Source organism: Ovis canadensis, chromosome 14, assembly GCF_042477335.2.
Source record: "Ovis canadensis isolate MfBH-ARS-UI-01 breed Bighorn chromosome 14, ARS-UI_OviCan_v2, whole genome shotgun sequence".
In the NCBI taxonomy this organism is placed as follows: Eukaryota; Metazoa; Chordata; class Mammalia; order Artiodactyla; family Bovidae; genus Ovis; species Ovis canadensis.
In genome coordinates this window covers 57,768,957-57,787,733 of record NC_091258.1, presented here as the reverse complement: position 1 = coordinate 57,787,733, position 18,777 = coordinate 57,768,957, and the positions used below count along the sequence as shown (strand labels likewise).

The following is an 18,777-nucleotide window of genomic DNA, read 5'->3' as shown; positions in this document are numbered from 1 at the left end:
ACCCATTAAAATTTTTTTTCAAAACAATTTCAGCACAAGCAAAATCCTGGACTGCAATGCAGGGATTTGCATTCTCATCAACAATCCTGTGTAGGGCTAGCTCCGGAGGATTATCAGGATTAAATGAGAACCAGGATTACAGAAGCGCACTCCAGACATCCAGTAAACATGTTTCTGTCCTCTGTCCTGCAGTGACTGTAAATCATTCATTGGAATTCCTTTCAATCTCGCCTGAGCCCCGGCTTCTCCCACTTCCTCAAGCTGGAATTCTCTCCTCTGCCCTTCCACTCCCAAACTGCTCTTCAAGTCTGGAGGCGAACGCAAGACTTTCTGGGACATGAGCTCCTTGCTGGCCGCTCTCAGTTGTTTCTGTGTGCCTAGGCTATGAGTCACTCTAAGAAAGCCTTATTATTGAACTGAAATGTGCTTTGGCCTCACAGGGCTGCTTTCTTTACAAACCACAATATGCACACCAGTGTGTTCAGGTTGATTTTGATATGTTTACGAGCTAAACCTGAAATCATTTTCATCAGTCAGCCAAATGTGTTAAATATGAACCAAGCTGGAATTTAAAGAACACCCATATCACTGGCTCATAGCTCAGCACCATCATGGAGAACAGAAACCACATTAGATCCATAGTCTCACTACATGCTCTTGGGGTCAGATTTATGAATGTCTCAAAACCCACAAACTTGCTTTTACCAACCCTGGCCCTGAAAAACAGGATACAAACCTCTGCATCACTCCTCCTCAGGAGGCTGGGAAGCCCCAAGAGCAGGGCCTGGGTCCTCCATCTGTAGCTTCCCAGTGTACACAGGAGCTGACCGACTGGTGGCTGCTGGTCTCTGAGACTGCCACTCAGAGGTACACTCTCCTTTGGGTCTCCTGCCTGACTAGTTCCTAGGCCAAGTTGTCCCAGTGTCTATCCTGGGAGAAGCTAAGGCAGCCTGCTCTGTGCAAAGCCCCATTGGCACATCCAGATTCAGAGATTAATGGTGCTACTTTACTTCCCTAAGTTGGATTCTCATTGTATTAATACCTGTCATCTTCTAAAATCAGTCAAAACAGGTAAATTAAGCAAATTTGTGGCATTTGAGCTCCTCTAAAAGTTCACTCACATTCATTACTTTATACTGTGACACTCTCTCCACTGTCACGGTTTAAACCAGCTTACAGTCTCCAAACTAACAGGGCAGAGAGATCCCGCAACACTGAATCCAGACACGATTAGATAGATGTGAGCTGCAACTGCAGGCTTTTGCGCAAAGAGCAGCTTTTCTTTCAGCTGGACAATCCATGGAGACAGGGATGAAAGCCATGTAAAATTTGACACACAAGACCACCACCACACACTCATTTCCTACATGCTGGGAACTGAGCCTCAGTACTCAAAGCAGCTGAACAATGGAGGAAACAAGTCTCCATCTTTGTTTCCCCCTAGATTCTGTCCTGCAGACATGCATCCCCTCTACCACTTACTTCTTTCCCATTCTTCAGGATGGAGCCACAATTCAGATATACTGAATCTGGAACGGTAGAGAAATTTAAAAAAAAATAGTTCTATGTGGAAACCTCACCAAGGCCCCTAACATGGAGGGGGCTAGATGAGCCAGCTGTGATGTTTTAAAATTGGCTTTCTAAACCTGGCTCATCAGAAGTACCGTGGGATTTAAGGTTGCCAGTTTTCACAGCAGAACTTTACAATCAGACACACTAAGTGTGGGGCATGGGAATTTGCACTTTAAAAAATGCTCCTCAGCTGATTCTGGTAAGCGATTTATGAACAACTGATGGAGAACAGGATGAATCGCTAATTCCTATGTGATAATCAGTTTCCAACATGCCGGCAGTATTCCTGGAAGTAAGGTTCTTTTCCTTTCACATACCATATAGCTTCTTTAGTGAAGCTTTTTTTTTTTTAAATCCTGGGGGCGGGGGGATTCCCCACTCATCGCCTTTCCATGCAGAGGGACTTTAGTATTTCTCTAAATGGAAGGGACACTGCTGCACTTTGGACTGGATAATTAAGGGGCACTGTTCAGCAGAGCACAGGACATTTACCATCCTAGCCCTTACTCTTTAATGTCAGTGGTGTCTCAAATCATTCAAATCATTGTGATAACCAGAACATCTGCTTTCACATTTCTAAATGCTCCCCAATGTCAGATCACCCCTGATTTAAGAGCCAGTGAGCTGAATGAACATTCCTGACCTCTCTTGCTAGCCCTCACACCAAGTTGTGCTTTTGGAGGGAGAAATGGTCTCTCCAAAGACAAGTTTGGAGGAATCAGCCCTCCCCTTTTCCCTCTTTTGCACCTGCCTGTCTGTAGAGCATGCATTCTAGCCTGAGGTTGCCAGTTTGGCCTGTATCTGGCTGGCTTAATCTCCTCATGTCATGGATTGTAACTAAGAAGCTGGCTGCATGCTAGGAGCGGGGAGAAAGGGTTTCTAGCTTTACCTAAACACCTACAACAATATATAAATCCTAGGAAAAGAGAAATTAATTTTGCTAATTTTAAGGAATATAAACCCTTACGTATTAAAGAGGCCTTGTACTGTATTTCTTTCTATTGTAAGGAGAATATTAGTGTTTAAAGAGAAAGAACTTTGACGAACATTTTTTATTGAATCATTTTATTCTGTCTCATAATAAAAATCTGCTTTAATATTGTAAGGTGCACTGGAGGTATGTCATGCTGCCAGTTATTGGGGTACCAAATGCCCTAGTCAATGACCCAGAGGGCTTGGGAAAATGCATGAATTCATACTTTCAGAGCATGTAGAATTGGTATTTACAGTTTTTCTTTTTTCTTCAAAGTAGCCCAGGATATCTCCAACAGTCTACACAGGTATTGTCATAGCACTTGATGTTCCGAATGTCTCAGAAATGTGTTCAATATCATGATTTGTGGGTCCTCCAAAAGATTTTGTCATTAACATGCAAGGAAACAGTATTAAACAATATCATCTAAACTATGGCTGCCAAGTACTGGACCTCAATACTGAAACTGAATTACAAAACATTTTCTTGTAGAGCCATACAAAAGATATAAAATTAAAATTATCAACCACCTTTAAATATTTCAATTCTCCTACAGTGCAGTTTTTTGTACCTTTACCACTACTGATTATTTTAAGGAGAAAGTTAACAAAAATCAAAATAGATAAAAATGTTTAAATCTTTGGATCCCTTTATTCCACGGCCTTCATAAAAACACGAAAGTGGCCAGATTTCCTCCCCCCCCACCACTACAGCTTAAAATAGCAAAAAGATTCACTAATAATTTATCATTAGCAAAGAACTCTATACTGAGTCATCTGTGGGTCACAGGCCTAAGGACCAGTGTTATGGTATTTCATAGGCTGCCAAAATAATTTCTAACACTCTGAATCCTCTTGAAATATAATGGAATGAGTCAAGGTATCACAACAAAATTCCAGGCATATCAGGAAGAACAGGTTAACTGACACCTAGTTTTATTGTCTTAAAAAAGGGGGGATACTTATTTGAAAATACAGCTAATACATTCTTATCTATGATTATTTACACTTGTATACTGAAAATATCTATTATTTGGATAAATCCTGTGATATGCCATTTGCTACAAAATAAAGTTCTTACAACAAGCATGAGTAATTTATCCTTTTTAGATAATGAATGTATCAAATCTTCATTTATGTTCCAAACATTAAAAAAAAAAAAGTCAAATCAACAATCTTAAGCCTGAAAAGCTACGAAAAAAAGACCCACCCACAGTTCTTCTTCTCAACACATCAACTTCTGCAAGGACACAGTATGTTTGCTGACTTTAAAATGTTTATTCTTTAAAAAATTAGTTGCTTTTTATACAGCTATACAAAGTTCTTAATGTTTCTTTGGCAATGGAATATAATGGAATTTTACAACTATATAAAAAAGTTACCTTTGCCTAAGAAACAGTATTTACTGTGTGTACATAGTTGACTGACAAAATTCTCTACCATCCAGCACCCTAATTAATTGACTAAATAAGCTATCTCAAAAAGGATATTACAGGATTTCCAAAAAAGAAAGAAAGAAAAAAAGAAAAAAGGAAAGAAAAGATATAGACAGACAGACAGACACACACACACATACACACACACACCCTTCTGTGGCTCAAAACACAGTATCACGGCCCTATCTGCAGGTAACTTGCAGGAATTGCCAAATACAATTTAGTGATAAGAAAAATCATTTCAGTGATGAAAAAATACTTATAAGTTTCACTGGAGTACTGCTTTAGTTTAACTATACATAAGAAATTACTTAACCTTCTGCTATTCCAAATATAATTAATGCTCATTTTTTAAGATGAGCCTTCCCCCCACCCCCAAAAGTAACTGCATTGTATCTGAAATTAAGCAGAAAAACAAACAAACAAAATCCCAGTGCTGGTGACAAATATACAGCAAAGTCACGTCTTCATTCTTCCAAAGACTGAGACCAATTCTCAGGACCACGAAGAACTAGGAACCCATCTATTTCCAAAGACTTGTTTGTAGACTATGCAGCAACTTTGTTGTCTTTCTAAAAAGTAAAAAAAAAAAATTAGTTGTTTCAAACTACTGGGGTTTATTAATAAGTATTTCTAATTTGCTTAAGTATATTTTTTATTACCTTTAAATTCACCCTCCTCTTAACTTTCATATATAAATTTGTTTCACTGATTTCCAGGAAACACTTTTTATACCTTACACACTCAGCAGTAGCTCATTATTGTAACTGTATTTTCCAGTTAATAGAGGTTAAAGCAGTGGCAAGAAGGCTCCCCAGTTAAAACAGAGGTATGCCCTACTACCTTTGGTGCTGTCCTAATAATTTCAAAAAATAATTAAGCCTTGAACATAGTGATCAAACTCATCAAATACCACTGACAACATATATTGGAAGAAGATTAATAAAATCCCTAAGTCTCTGATATCTTTACTAAGCAATAAAATATCAGGTGGCAAAATAACATTTCTCTTCAAAGTTTCATGCCAGGAGAAAGCAATGATTTGAAAAATTCATTTTAAAAGGACAACTTTTATGAAAATATGAAATATTAAATATGATTAAAATAAATATTAATGATTTAAAATATGAAATCAAGTTATGAAAACCAGAGCACTGTTTGTGAATTAAAAAAAAAAGAAAAACTAACCAGGGAGAAGAAAGCAATAAAAATCTCAAGGAGCCTCTAGTTTTCCAGTGAGATTAATTCTAAACCAAAGGCCTGTACACAGAGCCAAGTGAAGGGCTTCTCTTTTCCTCAGGAATAGCTGCTACCACGTGTCTGATTTTTACTGCCGATTCTTACCCTGACAGTTAGAAACACACACTTTGTGAAAAACTTTATCTGCATATACAAAAATCATTTGTACAATGTTATTAAGTTAGAATACAAACAGCATGGCATTAGTTGATGCAGAAAGCAAGCTGCTAAAGACGATCCTGTTGTCCCCACCAAAGCCAAATTTCACATGCCCCCCCCCCCTTTTTTTTTTACCTTTCAGAAAGCTGTATGATCAATCCAGACCTTTTAGGGTTGAAATGCTGTGGTCTTCTGAAAGGTAAAAAAAAAAAAAGAAAGAAAGAAAGAGAAGAAAAAAAAGAGGGAGGGAGGAGGCAGAAGGAGGGGGAGACAGAGAGGTAGCAGGAAGGAAAGGAGAAAATAAAAGGGGCAAGGGAGAGAGAAAGTACTATGCTGAGTCATTTCAGATACTTGTCTCTGGACCCTCTGTGAAGAACATAAGACTCAAGTGGAAGGCAACCTATCTCACCCACCATGGCAGCTCAACCTCCCTAGCAGCAGCATATAAAATAATAGTGGGCTACTCTCTCATTATGCCCAGCCTCATCTTCCATTCCCAAAAAATAAAGAAAAGAAAAAGCACTACAGGACCAAGCTCACCATAAGTTTATGTTTCTAACACTATCCTTAAGGAAAACTCAGAAGTCAAGGAGTGAATTTTGGCTTGCTTAGCTTGCATTTAGATCAAGGAAGCTAACTCCTCCGGGTTCCTGGCTTCCTAACTATCTACTGGGAGGAGGGTGGGAGAGAGGTTCTAGTTTGACTGATATTTCTGAGGAATCCTTAAAAAACAAAAAACCTACGATTCCATCTTTATCCATGTTTGCATTAAACAACCAGACCTACTTATAACGTTTATGTCAGTGAAGCATAAAGAGAAAAGCTAACCCATTACATGAAGGCTGCCGCAAATGTCACTGCACTTCATCTCTGAGAAGTACTAGACATTTCAGAACAAGTTTAATCCTTTGAAGATAAGTCTCCTTTATGTAATACTGGTCTCTCACTATTTTCACTTTTAAAGGTGCCAGATGGTATGATTTGGAATGAATACGCTGCTGAGAAGGTCTAGGATCTAGTGGTAGACAGAAGAAGGATCATTTAACTTTGGAACAATCAATCAATGGGAACCCACACTGATGGACCTTCAGCCTCACTGAAAGCTGGTGTAACTTATTCCTAATAAAGGAATCACACTAATCACGCTAAGTACTTACTTCAAGCTCACTATGGCTCCACGCTGGCATAGGTGTTCTGGTGGAAAGAAAAGTAAAATACATATTCACTAATGCCAAGAGGTCCCATCTACCTGGTGATGCAGAACGAAACAAAACACCTGAAACAGGGAATATGGGTATATATAAAATGTGTGGTGATGAAAGCAGATGCCACAGGAGGTCAGAAAAGAAAGAAATCAGAGGTGGAGGGAAGATAAATTTCTAGGGAGACAGCAAACCTTGGGCAAGCCTGAAAAGAAACCCTTGACTTTCAGCTATGTCTGTCTTTCCACTGGAATATAATATCAAGAAGGCTCCAAGTGTTTTGTTACCACCAATGTCTAGCACAGAGCTTGGCATATACTAGAAATTCAAAATATTTGGTCAATGAAAGAAGTTTAGTTGTAATCAAGCAACTGTTTAAGAGATGATCAAGGTTCAACCTATTTGAATTAGATAGTTTAAAGGGTAATAAGAAATGGAGCTGGATATATCAAGTGGGACTCTCATAGGGTAAAAAGAGAAAGCTGTGCAACGTCATGTTAGAACCTTCTAATCATCAGCCTAAGGTCCACTCAGGTTTCACTCCTTGAAACACCTAAGCAGAGGTTGAACTATCCGTCAGGGATATCCTGGCATGGATAAAGACAAATGCAGGACTTCCCTGGTGGCCCAGTGGTTAAGAATATGTCTGCCAATGCAGGGGACAAGGGTCCAGTCCCTGTCTGGGAAGACCCCACATGCTGCGGGACAACTAAGTCTGTGAGCTGCAACTACTGCAGTCCGTGAGCTCTATAGTCTGGGTTCTGCAGCAGGAGAAACCACGGCGATGAGAAACCTGCACAGCACAGCACCACAACTAGTGAGCAGCCCCCTCCTTGCCCCAACTGGAGAAGGCCCATGTGCGGCAACCAAGACCCAGCAGAGCCAAAAAAAGAAGACTGATGCAGACAACCCCTATAATGCATTCTAATTCTGCAATATATATGACAGAAGTTTAACTAAAGCTCAAGAGAGCTGAACAGTGAGACTCGGCCTTAAAAAGAAGGTTGGCATCAGTAAACCATGCACACAGTTGTTACTGTTCAGATAAAGGGAAGTAATGGTCCAGTCTTAAAGATAACATGACAGCTATTTTATTTCAAATATATGAAAAATCATCATGAAGAAGAGTATATATTGTGTGTATAGAATTAAACTAATACGTTGACGATAGAGGGAAAAAGATTTTCATTCAAATTCCATGTGTCTGTGAAATTCTAATAATTAAGAGCACCTTTGGGGTGGAATGGATGCTCTGAGAAACAGTAGTAAGTTCCCAGTCCCTACAGGGGATACCAACAGAAGAGGCGTTTGGGTTGGCCAGGAGGTCACATCTCTCAGATGTTTTCCAACTCTTGAGACTTTAATGGTCTTTAAAAAGCCTATCTAAAATAAATCTGTTCAACTCTCTACCCACAAATGTCAAAAGTGAGGGCCTGATAGGGTTAACAGCTTAAATTGATGCCATACTGGCAAAGATTACAAAAATTCTCATCAGGATCACAGTATGATTTAAATGCATTTTTTTCTCAAACCATGGACTTCCCTGGTGGCTCAGACGGTAAAGCACCTTGCTTACAATGCGGGAGACCTGGGTTCGATCCCTGGGTCAGAAAGATCCTCTGGAGAAGGAAATGGCAATACACTCCAGTACTCTTGCCTGGAAAATCCCATGGACAGAGGAACATGGTGGGCTATAGTCCACTGGGTCGCAAAGAGTCGGACACGACTGAGCGACTTCACTTTCATTTTTCTCAAACCAAGCTGACTCAATGTGGTCTTCGACAAGGAGCTGCCACAGGTTCTTCAACAGGTAGCTGATATGCTTCAAGTGAGGTAAAGACAGACTGAAGGTCTGAAGAGCCATCAGTGGGTTACTATGGTAACTGGCAGAAATATCTCAAAGGAATGAATATGGTGACGTGGACAGGGATACTCCACCACCAGGGTGACCAAAAGAATACCAAACTGATATGGGAAAGTGAGAAGATGATGAGGTCATTCTGAGGAAGGTTAAGTTTAAGCTGATCACAGGACAATGCAAGTAAACACAGAAATATGTAGGCCAAGGTCCAAGTTGAAAAACTGATTAGAAGCTATGAATAGATCAGCTCAGAGAGGGGAGGGGGAAATCTCTGCAGGAGAGGAGAGAGGGACGAAGACAGACAGAGAGGAAGATCAAACCTACACAAGAGTACAAATAAGAACACAACAGAGCAAACTGAACACTGCAGGCAGAAGGAATGGGTAAAAAGGTTGTGAGGCAGGAACAAGCTTGGCGTTAAGCAAGAACAAGGTCTCTGTATCTGTAGCGGAATGGATGACAGAAACGGCTTGCAGTCCCACTAGCAATAAGATCTAGAGAAAGTACTAGATTTCTGACGTGGAGAAGCAAGCAGATCATGAAGTACCTTATAGGCTGTGGTGAGGAACATACTTAATTTGTATAATGAGAAAAATATCAAAAGTATTTATGGAAGGAAAAAAAACCCAGGAAGAAGAATCCAGGTTGGGTGAGTAGTTATTAGTGTCAAATATTGCAGAGTAATGAAAGGCAAATATTTGCAAAAAAGCTATTGAATTTGGTAAGCAAAAGGTCACTGACAACCTCAAGAGGAGGAACAGTGGCAAGTAAGAAGCATTCCATGGTTCCTAAGACAGTCTCCAAGTTGGAATGGCTATTTTGGAAGTCAAAAGTCCTGCAGATGTATCAGGCTATGTCTACCATGGCTGGATATCTTGACCTAATGATCTGAGGCTAATTTTCAGCAGTTTTGGCTGTGATGACACAGTATCAAAGGCATTAAAAATAACAGAACAGATCCAAAGGCCACAATTAATGATCCTTCAAGAGGGATCTCAACAATGACCAGTTTTAAATATAGAAGAGTGAAATTCCTGATAGTGGATCTTTACGTTTCTAGCTGCTTTCTGTAATTCCTAATAGACTTCTTTATGATGGGATTTTGATCCTTTCTTTGATTATATACTTTCCTTTCCACTATCCCTAAAGTCAATAACTAGGATAGTAACATTGATTTAAAGACTCCTTTAAATACATTATACATATATTTTTTTATACAAGGTCCTACTGTATAGCACAGGAAACTATATTCAATGTTCTATAATAAACCATAATGGAAAATATGAAAAAGACTGTATATGTGTGTGTGTGTGTAACTGAATGACTTTGCTATACACCAGAAACTAAGATTGTAAATTGGAAATTGCAAGCAGCAGTTTCCATATGCCAATATGATATTTTTAAGACCATGGTAAAATAAAAAACCAGGGAAAATGTAGTTGAGTTTTCCACAAAACTAATTAAGACCATGGACTGAGGAACAAATGTACTAGGTTCAAGATCCAGCATCATCACTTACTAGCTAACCTTGGGCAAGTTATCTAATATTTCTTTACCCATTTCCTCACTTGTACACAAAATACTGCATCAGCTATATTAAATGCACAGGCTTGCCCTCCATTCTGGAATATGTTCTTCCTAGATTCTTCTGGCATTAAAGCACACTTTGTAACATGGAATAAAGCTGAAATAATATGGTCCTTTTTTGTATTGTGTAGTATCTTTCAGTGATTCCCTGTGCCTCCAATGACAAAACTTTTTAAGAAAAAGAAATTAAGTCCGTCTCGAATAGTTTTTTAGAAGAAATTTTACCAGTCCATGAAATCTGAAACAATGGTTCTATAACAGAAGATAGAAATATATTTCTCTCACTTCCTCCAATTGTAAAAGAAAATAGTTTAAAAAATTAGATACCTTAGCCAAGAAGTTACTGCTCCTTAAAATTATATAAATATCATAATCAAGTATGTCCTCCATTGAAGTCAAACGGAAGTTACACAGATGTCCTAGAAATACTCACTCCCAACAGATAAAAAATTTAAAACATTTTGAGTTTCATACAACTGCAAGCCAACCCCAAAACAAGTAATAACACTTACCCTATACTCAAAATCTGCAAACTCCCTGCCCCCACGACCTCCTCTGAATCCACCACGAAATCCTCGAGGAGTGGTGAAGGCACTGCCTCGGCCACTGCCACGCCCTCGGCCACCACGGAAACCAAGACCCCCTCTGCCTCTGTACCCTCCACGGCCACGGTTTGGACGAAGCGGGATTCCAAATGTTTCTGCATTTAATCTTCTCTCTTCAGCCCAGGTTGGTCTCCGCTCTCTATTATGAGGACAAATAATCTTTAGTGTATCAAGTTTTTTTTTTTTTTGGTAGTGTATCAACTTTTAAAGAACATTTGCCAGCAAGACTATGAGGCACTTAATTTCCAAACTGAGGCTAAATAATTCCTAAGCATCAAAAAAAATCACAAAAAACAACAAAAAAACCTACAAAAGTACCTCATCTAAGTCATCACAAGCTATCCATGGCAATATGTTCCTACTATATTCTGTTACACTGCATGTGAAAGTCTGACTGGTACTGTTTATTGCAAATGCAGCTGATGATACAAAGAAACTGGATAGCTTCAATAAATGGGATTGGTAGTTGACTCTACCCTCCAATCAGCCTCAAAGGAAGAAAGGGAAAGGAAACCCTGCCTCAGGATGGGAGGGGATAAAGGGTTGATTCCCTAGATCCTACTAGGCTCCTGGTCCAACCTCTGGACCTGATGCCTAAAGCTTCTGAATCACTGCTGCTGGCCGACAGCCCAATCAGATTCAGCACCATCGCCATCCATGTTTAAACTGAAGCAGACAACCACCACTGGGTGGCACCAAAATGCAACAGAAGGCAGGCCTGAGCCAGGCAGCAGAAACTGCAACTTCGTTATGCTGAGTCCTCTAATCAACCAGTTTTCTGGATTCATATTTACTGCAATAGAGCAGAGTTTTACTACATCAGCAAACTTCAACTGACCTACACTGTAGAGGGGTAAAGTAAAAGGTATTTAGATGTTAGACGAATGCTTCTATTTTTTTAATTACTAATTTTCGAATGTGAATGCACCCCCAAACAAAAATAGATGATTATTTCTTCTTTTCCAAAAGTAATATCATTTAAAATTTTAGTATTAGTTATCTTCTTTTATCAAAATATTAAAAAATTGTAGTCATTAGATTTTTTTGGGGGGTTGCACCACACAGCAAGTGGGATCTTATCCAGGGATCAAATCCATGCCCACTGGGAAGCATGGATCCTTAACCACTGGACCATCAGGGAAGTCCCTAGGGACTTTTAAGTATTCATTACACTTTGTGAATTTATCAGGAATCACTTCACACTTCAACCTCCTAATTGCATAAGAGCAGCTTAAAAGACTGTACCTATTATCATCACAAGAAATATTATCAAAGAAGGATTTAGTTTTGTCATAATAGCAATTAGGTCCAAGTGGATCTTCTTCATCTGCATTTCCTTCACTGTTCTGGGTATCAACTCCTGAGTCTCCTTTATCTTCACCATTGACAGGCTTCTCCTGCTTCTCAAGTTTATCTTCTAATGAAAAAAAAAAAAAGGTACATACCATATAAGTCAAGATTTGGCCTAAATATCCATAATTCACATGGTCAGAAAAGAGTATTCTCTGAGGAGAAAAATAAAAACTCACCTTTCAATTTAAGTTTATTATGAAACTCTCTGTCAATTTCCTCCTTGTTAAATTGTGCATTTGCACTTTCAAAGTCAAAATCTTTCTCAAATTTCATTGGACCATCTCGTCGAATACCAAATCTTCCTCTGCCACCTCGATGACCCCCACGCCCTCTCCTTGGAGCTGAAGGAGCACCTGGAACTATATTAATAAAGAATAAGCTGGTTTAAAGCAGAAGCTATTATTATGGTCTTTATGGTCAACAACAGAAATGCTTATAAGTCTCTATATACCTGACTATATTTGTATTTTTTTAATATAAAAAAGAGATGAAGTTTCACAAATAATTAATACGTAGTAGACTGAGAAGAAAGTGAAAGTCGCTCACTCGCAGCCAACACTGTAGACTATACTGTCATGGAATTCTCCAGGCCAGAATAATGGAGCGGGTAGTCGCTCCCTTCTCCAGGGGATCTTCCCAACCCAAGGATCAAACACAGGTCTCCCGCACTGCAGGCGAATTCTTTACCAGCTGAGCTACCAGGGAAGCCCAAGAATACTGGAGTGGGAAGCCTATCCCTTCTCCAGGGGATTTTCCCGATCCAGGAATCAAACCGGGGTCTCCTACACTGCTGGCGGATTCTTTACCAGCTGAGCTACCAGGGGAGCCTCCCGAGACTGAAAAAAGTGCACATAAAATTTATAAATATGAAATTTATAAATGTCCTTAATGAAATTTATTCCTATGGGGTCTGTATTCAAACATGCTGCTGATACAGTATGGTAGTAGTGGTTTAGTTGCTAAGTCGTGTCCGGCTCCTGCGACCCCATGGACTGTAGTCCGCCAGGCTCCTCTGTCCATGGGGTTCTCAAGGCAAGAATACTGGAGTGGGTTGACATTTCCTTCTTGAGAGGATCTTCCCAACCCAGTGATTGAACCTGTGTCTCCCTCATTATAGGTAGATTCCCCACCAATTAAGTTAGGGCTGATACTGTATACAATCAAACAATTTGGGAGATTTCTGCACTACATTACTTTGTTCTGCTTATATCCCTAATACCTATGAAGTGTCAAATGTATACTGGGTTCTCAAAATTTAAGAAGCCTTTTATGGAAAAAAATCATAGAAACCAAGATTTACAGGGAGAAAAATAAATGAGCACATTAGCACAAACTGCAAGAGACCTCAAAAGACAAGAAGCACCAGATCTCAACCCCTCCAACCACTTCCTGCTTCACCTTTACGGTCTCTCTCTAAATAGATCCATATTATTCAAGTCTTCCTGTATCTATCCTTTCTTTACAATTTAATACAATAACAAGATTTATGAGGCATGGTAAAGCAATACCAAAGTAGCATAAATTACAGTAAAAACCTGAGACTCCAAATAAGAGGAACAGTTAAGAAAACAAAATTATAAGAGAAACATGGAATAGTATTTGACGAGTTGACAGAAAAATATGGGCTCCCCTGGTGGCTTAGAAGGTAAAGACTCTGCCTGCAGTGCAGAAAACCTGGGTTTGATCCCTGGGTTGGGAAGATCCCCTGGAGAAGGGAATGACTACCCATTTCAGTATTCTTGCCTGGAAAATACCGAGGACAGAGGAGTCTGGTGGGCTACAGTCCACGGTGCCACAAAGAGTTGGACAGGGCTGAGTGACTTTTTTTCACTTTCAACAGAAAACTATAAAAGCAGGATGAATTCAATGATTATAATTATGTGAAATGTATAACACATAAAGACTGCACAGTAATAGACATCTCTGTGCTCACTAGTCTCTAAATAAAACTTTGCAATTGTCCAAGTTTGAGAAAACAAACCACAAATATCCTCAGCAGTATAGCCAGACACTTAAATGTGGACAGGCAGGATGCTTAAATATTCAGCTTTACTACTGAAAATGTCTTGGCCACAAGCCAGCAAGTACAGCATGATATTTATGTTTTAAATTTTGAAAGGCAGCGAAAGATACTTTTATTTATTGTTTGACATGATTTATTTATTTGCTTGCTTATTTGGCTGTGCTGCATAGCTTGTGGGACCAGTCCCCTGAGCAGGGATTGAACCTGCGTCTGTGGCGGTCAGAGTGCAGAGTCCTAACCACTGGACTGCCAGGGAACTCCCTATTTATTTTTGTAACTGAAGTATAGTTGATTCACAATGTTGTTAGTTTCTGGTATATAGCAAAGTGATTCAGATAGACACACACATTCCTTTTATATTAAAATATGAAATTTTCATGATTTATCATGCATGTTATCCTTGTGCAGAAGCCATGCTAATTGTTCCAATATTAGTATATGTGTTCCCAAAGTGAACACTACTTTACATGATTTTTGAATGATGGAAGCATAGCAATTATTTTATCTTGAGAAGAGAGGAGTTCTTTCATTTTTTGCAAATTAAAAAAAAAAGTGAAACACAGTAAAACCAAACCCTAACTTCCGTTAATTCTATGGCACACAGCATAAATAAAAACACATATGAAAATGTACAGAAGAAATAGTGTTTTCTAGCTTTCTAAACTTGAAGATCATCTCCCAACTATTATGTAATTAAGTTGATTACACACTGCCTTTCTTTTTTAACTTGGAAGAGTTTTAAATCATAATTTATTCTCTGCTAATGAATATGAAAATAATAAAATAGATGGATTTGGGGTATGTTACAGATTACCAAAAAGATCAAGTATACAAGTATTAAGTCAATAATTATGAAAGAAAGTTAAACTTCTTGAACAATTACTTCAAAAAAAAAAAAGGACTTAATTTTAATGAGAAAACTCAAATTTTTAAGGTACAGATAATTTCATTTTTTAAAAAATGTATTTTATTGAAGTATAGTTGATTTACAATGCTATGTTCACTTCTGCTAGTGATTCAGAGATATATATATAAAATATATATAGTCTTTTTCATATCCTTTTCCATTATGGTTTACCACAGGATATTGAACACAGTTTCCAATGATTCCATTCTTTTCTCTTTTCTTTTTGGCTGCACCATGTGGCTTGTAGGATTTTAGTTCCCAGAAGAGGGACTGAATCTAGGCCATGGCAGTGAAAGCGCCAAGTCCTAACCCATGGACCACCAGTGAATTCTCGATTCCATTTTTAAAAACACAGAAAACAAAGAAAGCAATTTTATAATGCTAACATGACACAAAAACATAAAAAAATACAAAAGACAGTACAAAAGAGAAAGCCATTAAACAATATAAAATATAAAAATAAAAGTACACCAATCTCACTAGCAAATATTTAAGATTAAAAGACAATTGCTTACCAACAAGCAGGTTTTATTCCAGACATATAATGATGATTAAAAATATATATTTTGAAACAATTAGATTAAAAAATGAAAAAAGTAGTACAGTGTCCATCACCCAGCTTCCCCTCCAACAGTAACACCTTGATTATCTATTGTACATTATTAAAAACTGGGAAAAATGAGGACATGGGCACAATATAATTAACTACACTAAGATCTCATAGTCAGATCTCAACAGTTTTGCATGTACTCATTTTCTGGTATGTCTTTATGTACAGTTTTATGACCTTTTGCTACATACACAGATCCACAGCATCAGCACCATAATCAAGATAACACAATGAAACTCTCCTGTGCTACTCCTGTATAGCTACCAAACCCTGCTGTTCTTTTTTAAAAATAGTAACTACACATCATACATTTCAAATGTTTAATTGATAAGCATAGGATTAGACTTTCAGATCCAAGTAACTACTTACCTATTTGTCTCTTGCTATCATTTCTGAGTTGCTCATTTTCTGGTCTTGAGACTTTATGTACTTCAGCTATAGAATATACAGAAAGTGACAGTCAACTTGGGACACATAATCAAAAACTTCTGGAAAGTCAGAAATGGAAAAACAAACAAACCCAGAACAAAACCAAAAATCCATATAACCCCACCACCATCACTACTTTGTAGAATTTGAAAGACTGAATGAACATTCTCTCAAGTTCAGTTTAAACCTTCTAGGATCATTTCACATAAAGTAAATCTTTTTAATGAAAATAAGTTGAATGGAAGATGCTGACCGGTCAATCAAGAAATAGTAAACAGCTAAAGTTCTACCTCGCCTGTGCTCTTGATTCTCTATTGGTTTTTGGCTGGTAGATGGTAAAGGCCTGGTTGATACAGGGCTCCTTCTCCCAACAGGTGCTGGAGCAGGTAAGTGAGCCGAGGCGGTCTGTACTGCTTGTTCCATGGTTGGGCTTTTTCTCAAAGGGTCTAACTGAGGGCTTGAACGACCTAAAACGTAACCAAAAGATAAGAAACTACCCTAACCTTTGGGCGTTTCAAAATAATCTAGACCCTAAAAAACCATCTAGAGCTTTATTTCCATCAATTCAAATCCTTTGCATACTTTGGATCCATCTACTCATTAGACCAGAGCTTAAAATTGTTTATCTTTTAGTGGGCTGGTCACTTAACAACTGTAAAAAAAAAAAGAAGAAAAAAAAAGTAAAAATAAATCCCACCCAAACAAACAAAAAACTGTGAAAACTGAATCTGTATTTCTACTTAGTAGAATAAGGTTTAACTTTTGGGGATGGAACAAAATTCCCCATGTATATTATCAAAGAGCATTTAGGCAGATCAGATGTAGGCTTTCCCCAACAACCACAATCACAAGATTATATTGACACTTTAGTCATTATTTTCAGAGGCTTTAACATTTTTAGTGTTTTCTGAAGATGTATCTAAAGTGATACACTTTAAGTATTATAAAGGAAGTAAAGAAGTAGAAAGTGCAGCGAAGTTCTTCAATACCTTAGGGGCTTGGGTAATCAATACTAAACGACCAGCAACAAATAAAACCTTCAGATAATTATACAATAACTATACTCAATCTTCACTATTTGAATGATCTCTAGGCAAGTTTTTGCTTAATATAGGTTTTGTACTTACAAATTCCATTTTTCCTTTTATGAGGTCAGAGCTTGGTCACAGTACGAATAGAAGAATGTAACACTGGGTGCTCCCATCATGCTTTTTGTCCCCTATGTTTGCTGTAAATCTCTGCTCAAGGTGCTCTCACATTCCATGATATTGTACCAAAATAGCTTTTGCTTTAAAAAATTATGCTCACTTTTATGTAAAAGAAAAAAAACCAAAACATCCCAAATGTGCTGCAAATGTTACTATCCACCTGTGCTATATGCACAGGCTCCAAACTGGGGACCTGGCTGAGTGCTGATAGCACACTGGCTGCTGTGCACCAGGTGCTTCAGGTATTATTTATCAGTACCCTCCCCTGGTTTATGGTTACCTAAAGTATGCAACGACAAATGTGTGTCACTATTTCCAGCATGACATTAATGTCACAGTTCAGTCTGCCGTTAACAGAAACACTGTAATTTTCCCATTAATTATAATGGGAAATCATGGTACAAGTTTATGTAAGTTTGGACCTAAGAGGAAAATTTCTGTAATTATTTATCACCTTATAGAAGTATTTATTTGTTAAAATAAAGGTGATTTATTTATTGAACAAATGTTATGTTTTTGAAAAGCTTGTTATTTAGGTAATTCTATCTTTAATCTCTATTTGTTTACTTAGTCACATCAGGTCTTAGCTGCGACATGCAGGATCTTCAACGTGTCACGTGGGACCTTGTGGCACAGACTCTTGTAGCGCACGGGCTTAGCTGCTCCACAGCATGCGGGATCCTAGTTTCCTGACCAGGGATTGAACCTGTGTGCCCTGCAATGTTATATGGATCCTTAACCACTGGACCACCAGGGAAGTCCCTGTTTATAGGTAATTTTATGACAGTACATTAAATGATCTTATATAGAGGCTTCTCAGGTGGTGCTAGTGATAAAGGACCCACCTGCCAATGCAGGAGATGTAAGAGACATAGGGTTCAATCCCTAGGTTGGGAAGATCCCCTAAGGAAGGACATGGCAATCCAGTCTAGTATCATTATCTGGAGAATCCCATAGACACAGGAGCCTGGCAGGCTATACAGTCCATAGGGTCGCAGACTTAGATACAACTGAAGTGACTTAGCATACATGCAAACATAAAACTCAAAAGCTCTTATTATAAACACACTCTCTCAAGTTACCTTCATTCTTATCTTCCCAGTTACAAGAAAATTCTAGGTGTTAAAATTTGATAAATTTCAGAAATTTAGTTGGTGAAATTAAAATGCAGAACCCCAGGCCTCCTTTCTCATTGTTTCTTGTAAAAATTTTTTAAAAAAACATTTTAACCTATTTAAGACCTATTTTAGGCTGAAGTATGAGGGAAGAATTCTGGAGTTAACATTCCAAATGATCGGACAGTTATCTGCTAACAACATCATTTACGGGACAACAAGTCTTTCTCTACTAATTTAAAAACAGCATCCTTATCATATATTAATTACTTATTTATACTTGGATCTATTTCTGACTTTTGCTCCATTCATCTCTAAATTTATTCCTGCACTGCTTTATTTTATGTATACTTTATTAAGAGGTAAGCCCTATCTCATTACTTTTAAAACATGTCTAGGTATATTTGCATGCTTTTAAGACAGTCTGTGTATGTGTTTTATTAGGTTCTCTTACAAAGTACAGTAAAGTTATTACGCGAAGTAAAGTCTTCCTAAGACT

At 38.2% G+C, this 18,777-nt stretch overlaps 1 protein-coding gene and 1 pseudogene across 8 annotated transcripts in view; both read right to left on the bottom strand.

Moving 5' to 3' along the window:
• Positions 1-3,463: 3,463 nt before the first annotated feature.
• The window catches only part of LSM14A (LSM14A mRNA processing body assembly factor), a 52,873-nt gene continuing 37,559 nt past the window's right edge, over positions 3,464-18,777 (bottom strand). The window contains exons 5-12 of one of the 8 annotated variants that reach the window (XR_011248693.1): positions 16,246-16,422; positions 15,896-15,961; positions 12,163-12,345; positions 11,879-12,050; positions 10,541-10,772; positions 6,536-6,572; positions 5,514-5,570; positions 3,464-4,552 (exon numbers count right to left, since the gene is read on the bottom strand). Coding sequence is in view for 6 of the 8 variants with exons in the window: in XM_069550320.1 (XP_069406421.1) it covers positions 6,546-6,572; positions 10,541-10,772; positions 11,879-12,050; positions 12,163-12,345; positions 15,896-15,961; positions 16,246-16,422 (857 nt within the window). In the remaining 2 variants the exon portion in view is untranslated. The remainder of the gene's footprint in view (positions 4,553-5,513; positions 5,571-6,535; positions 6,573-10,540; positions 10,773-11,878; positions 12,051-12,162; positions 12,346-15,895; positions 15,962-16,245; positions 16,423-18,777) is intronic. The other 7 variants (XR_011248694.1, XM_069550320.1, XM_069550322.1 and 4 more) reach the window with 7 other exon arrangements.
• Positions 14,372-14,468, bottom strand: LOC138419902 (U6 spliceosomal RNA; annotated as a pseudogene).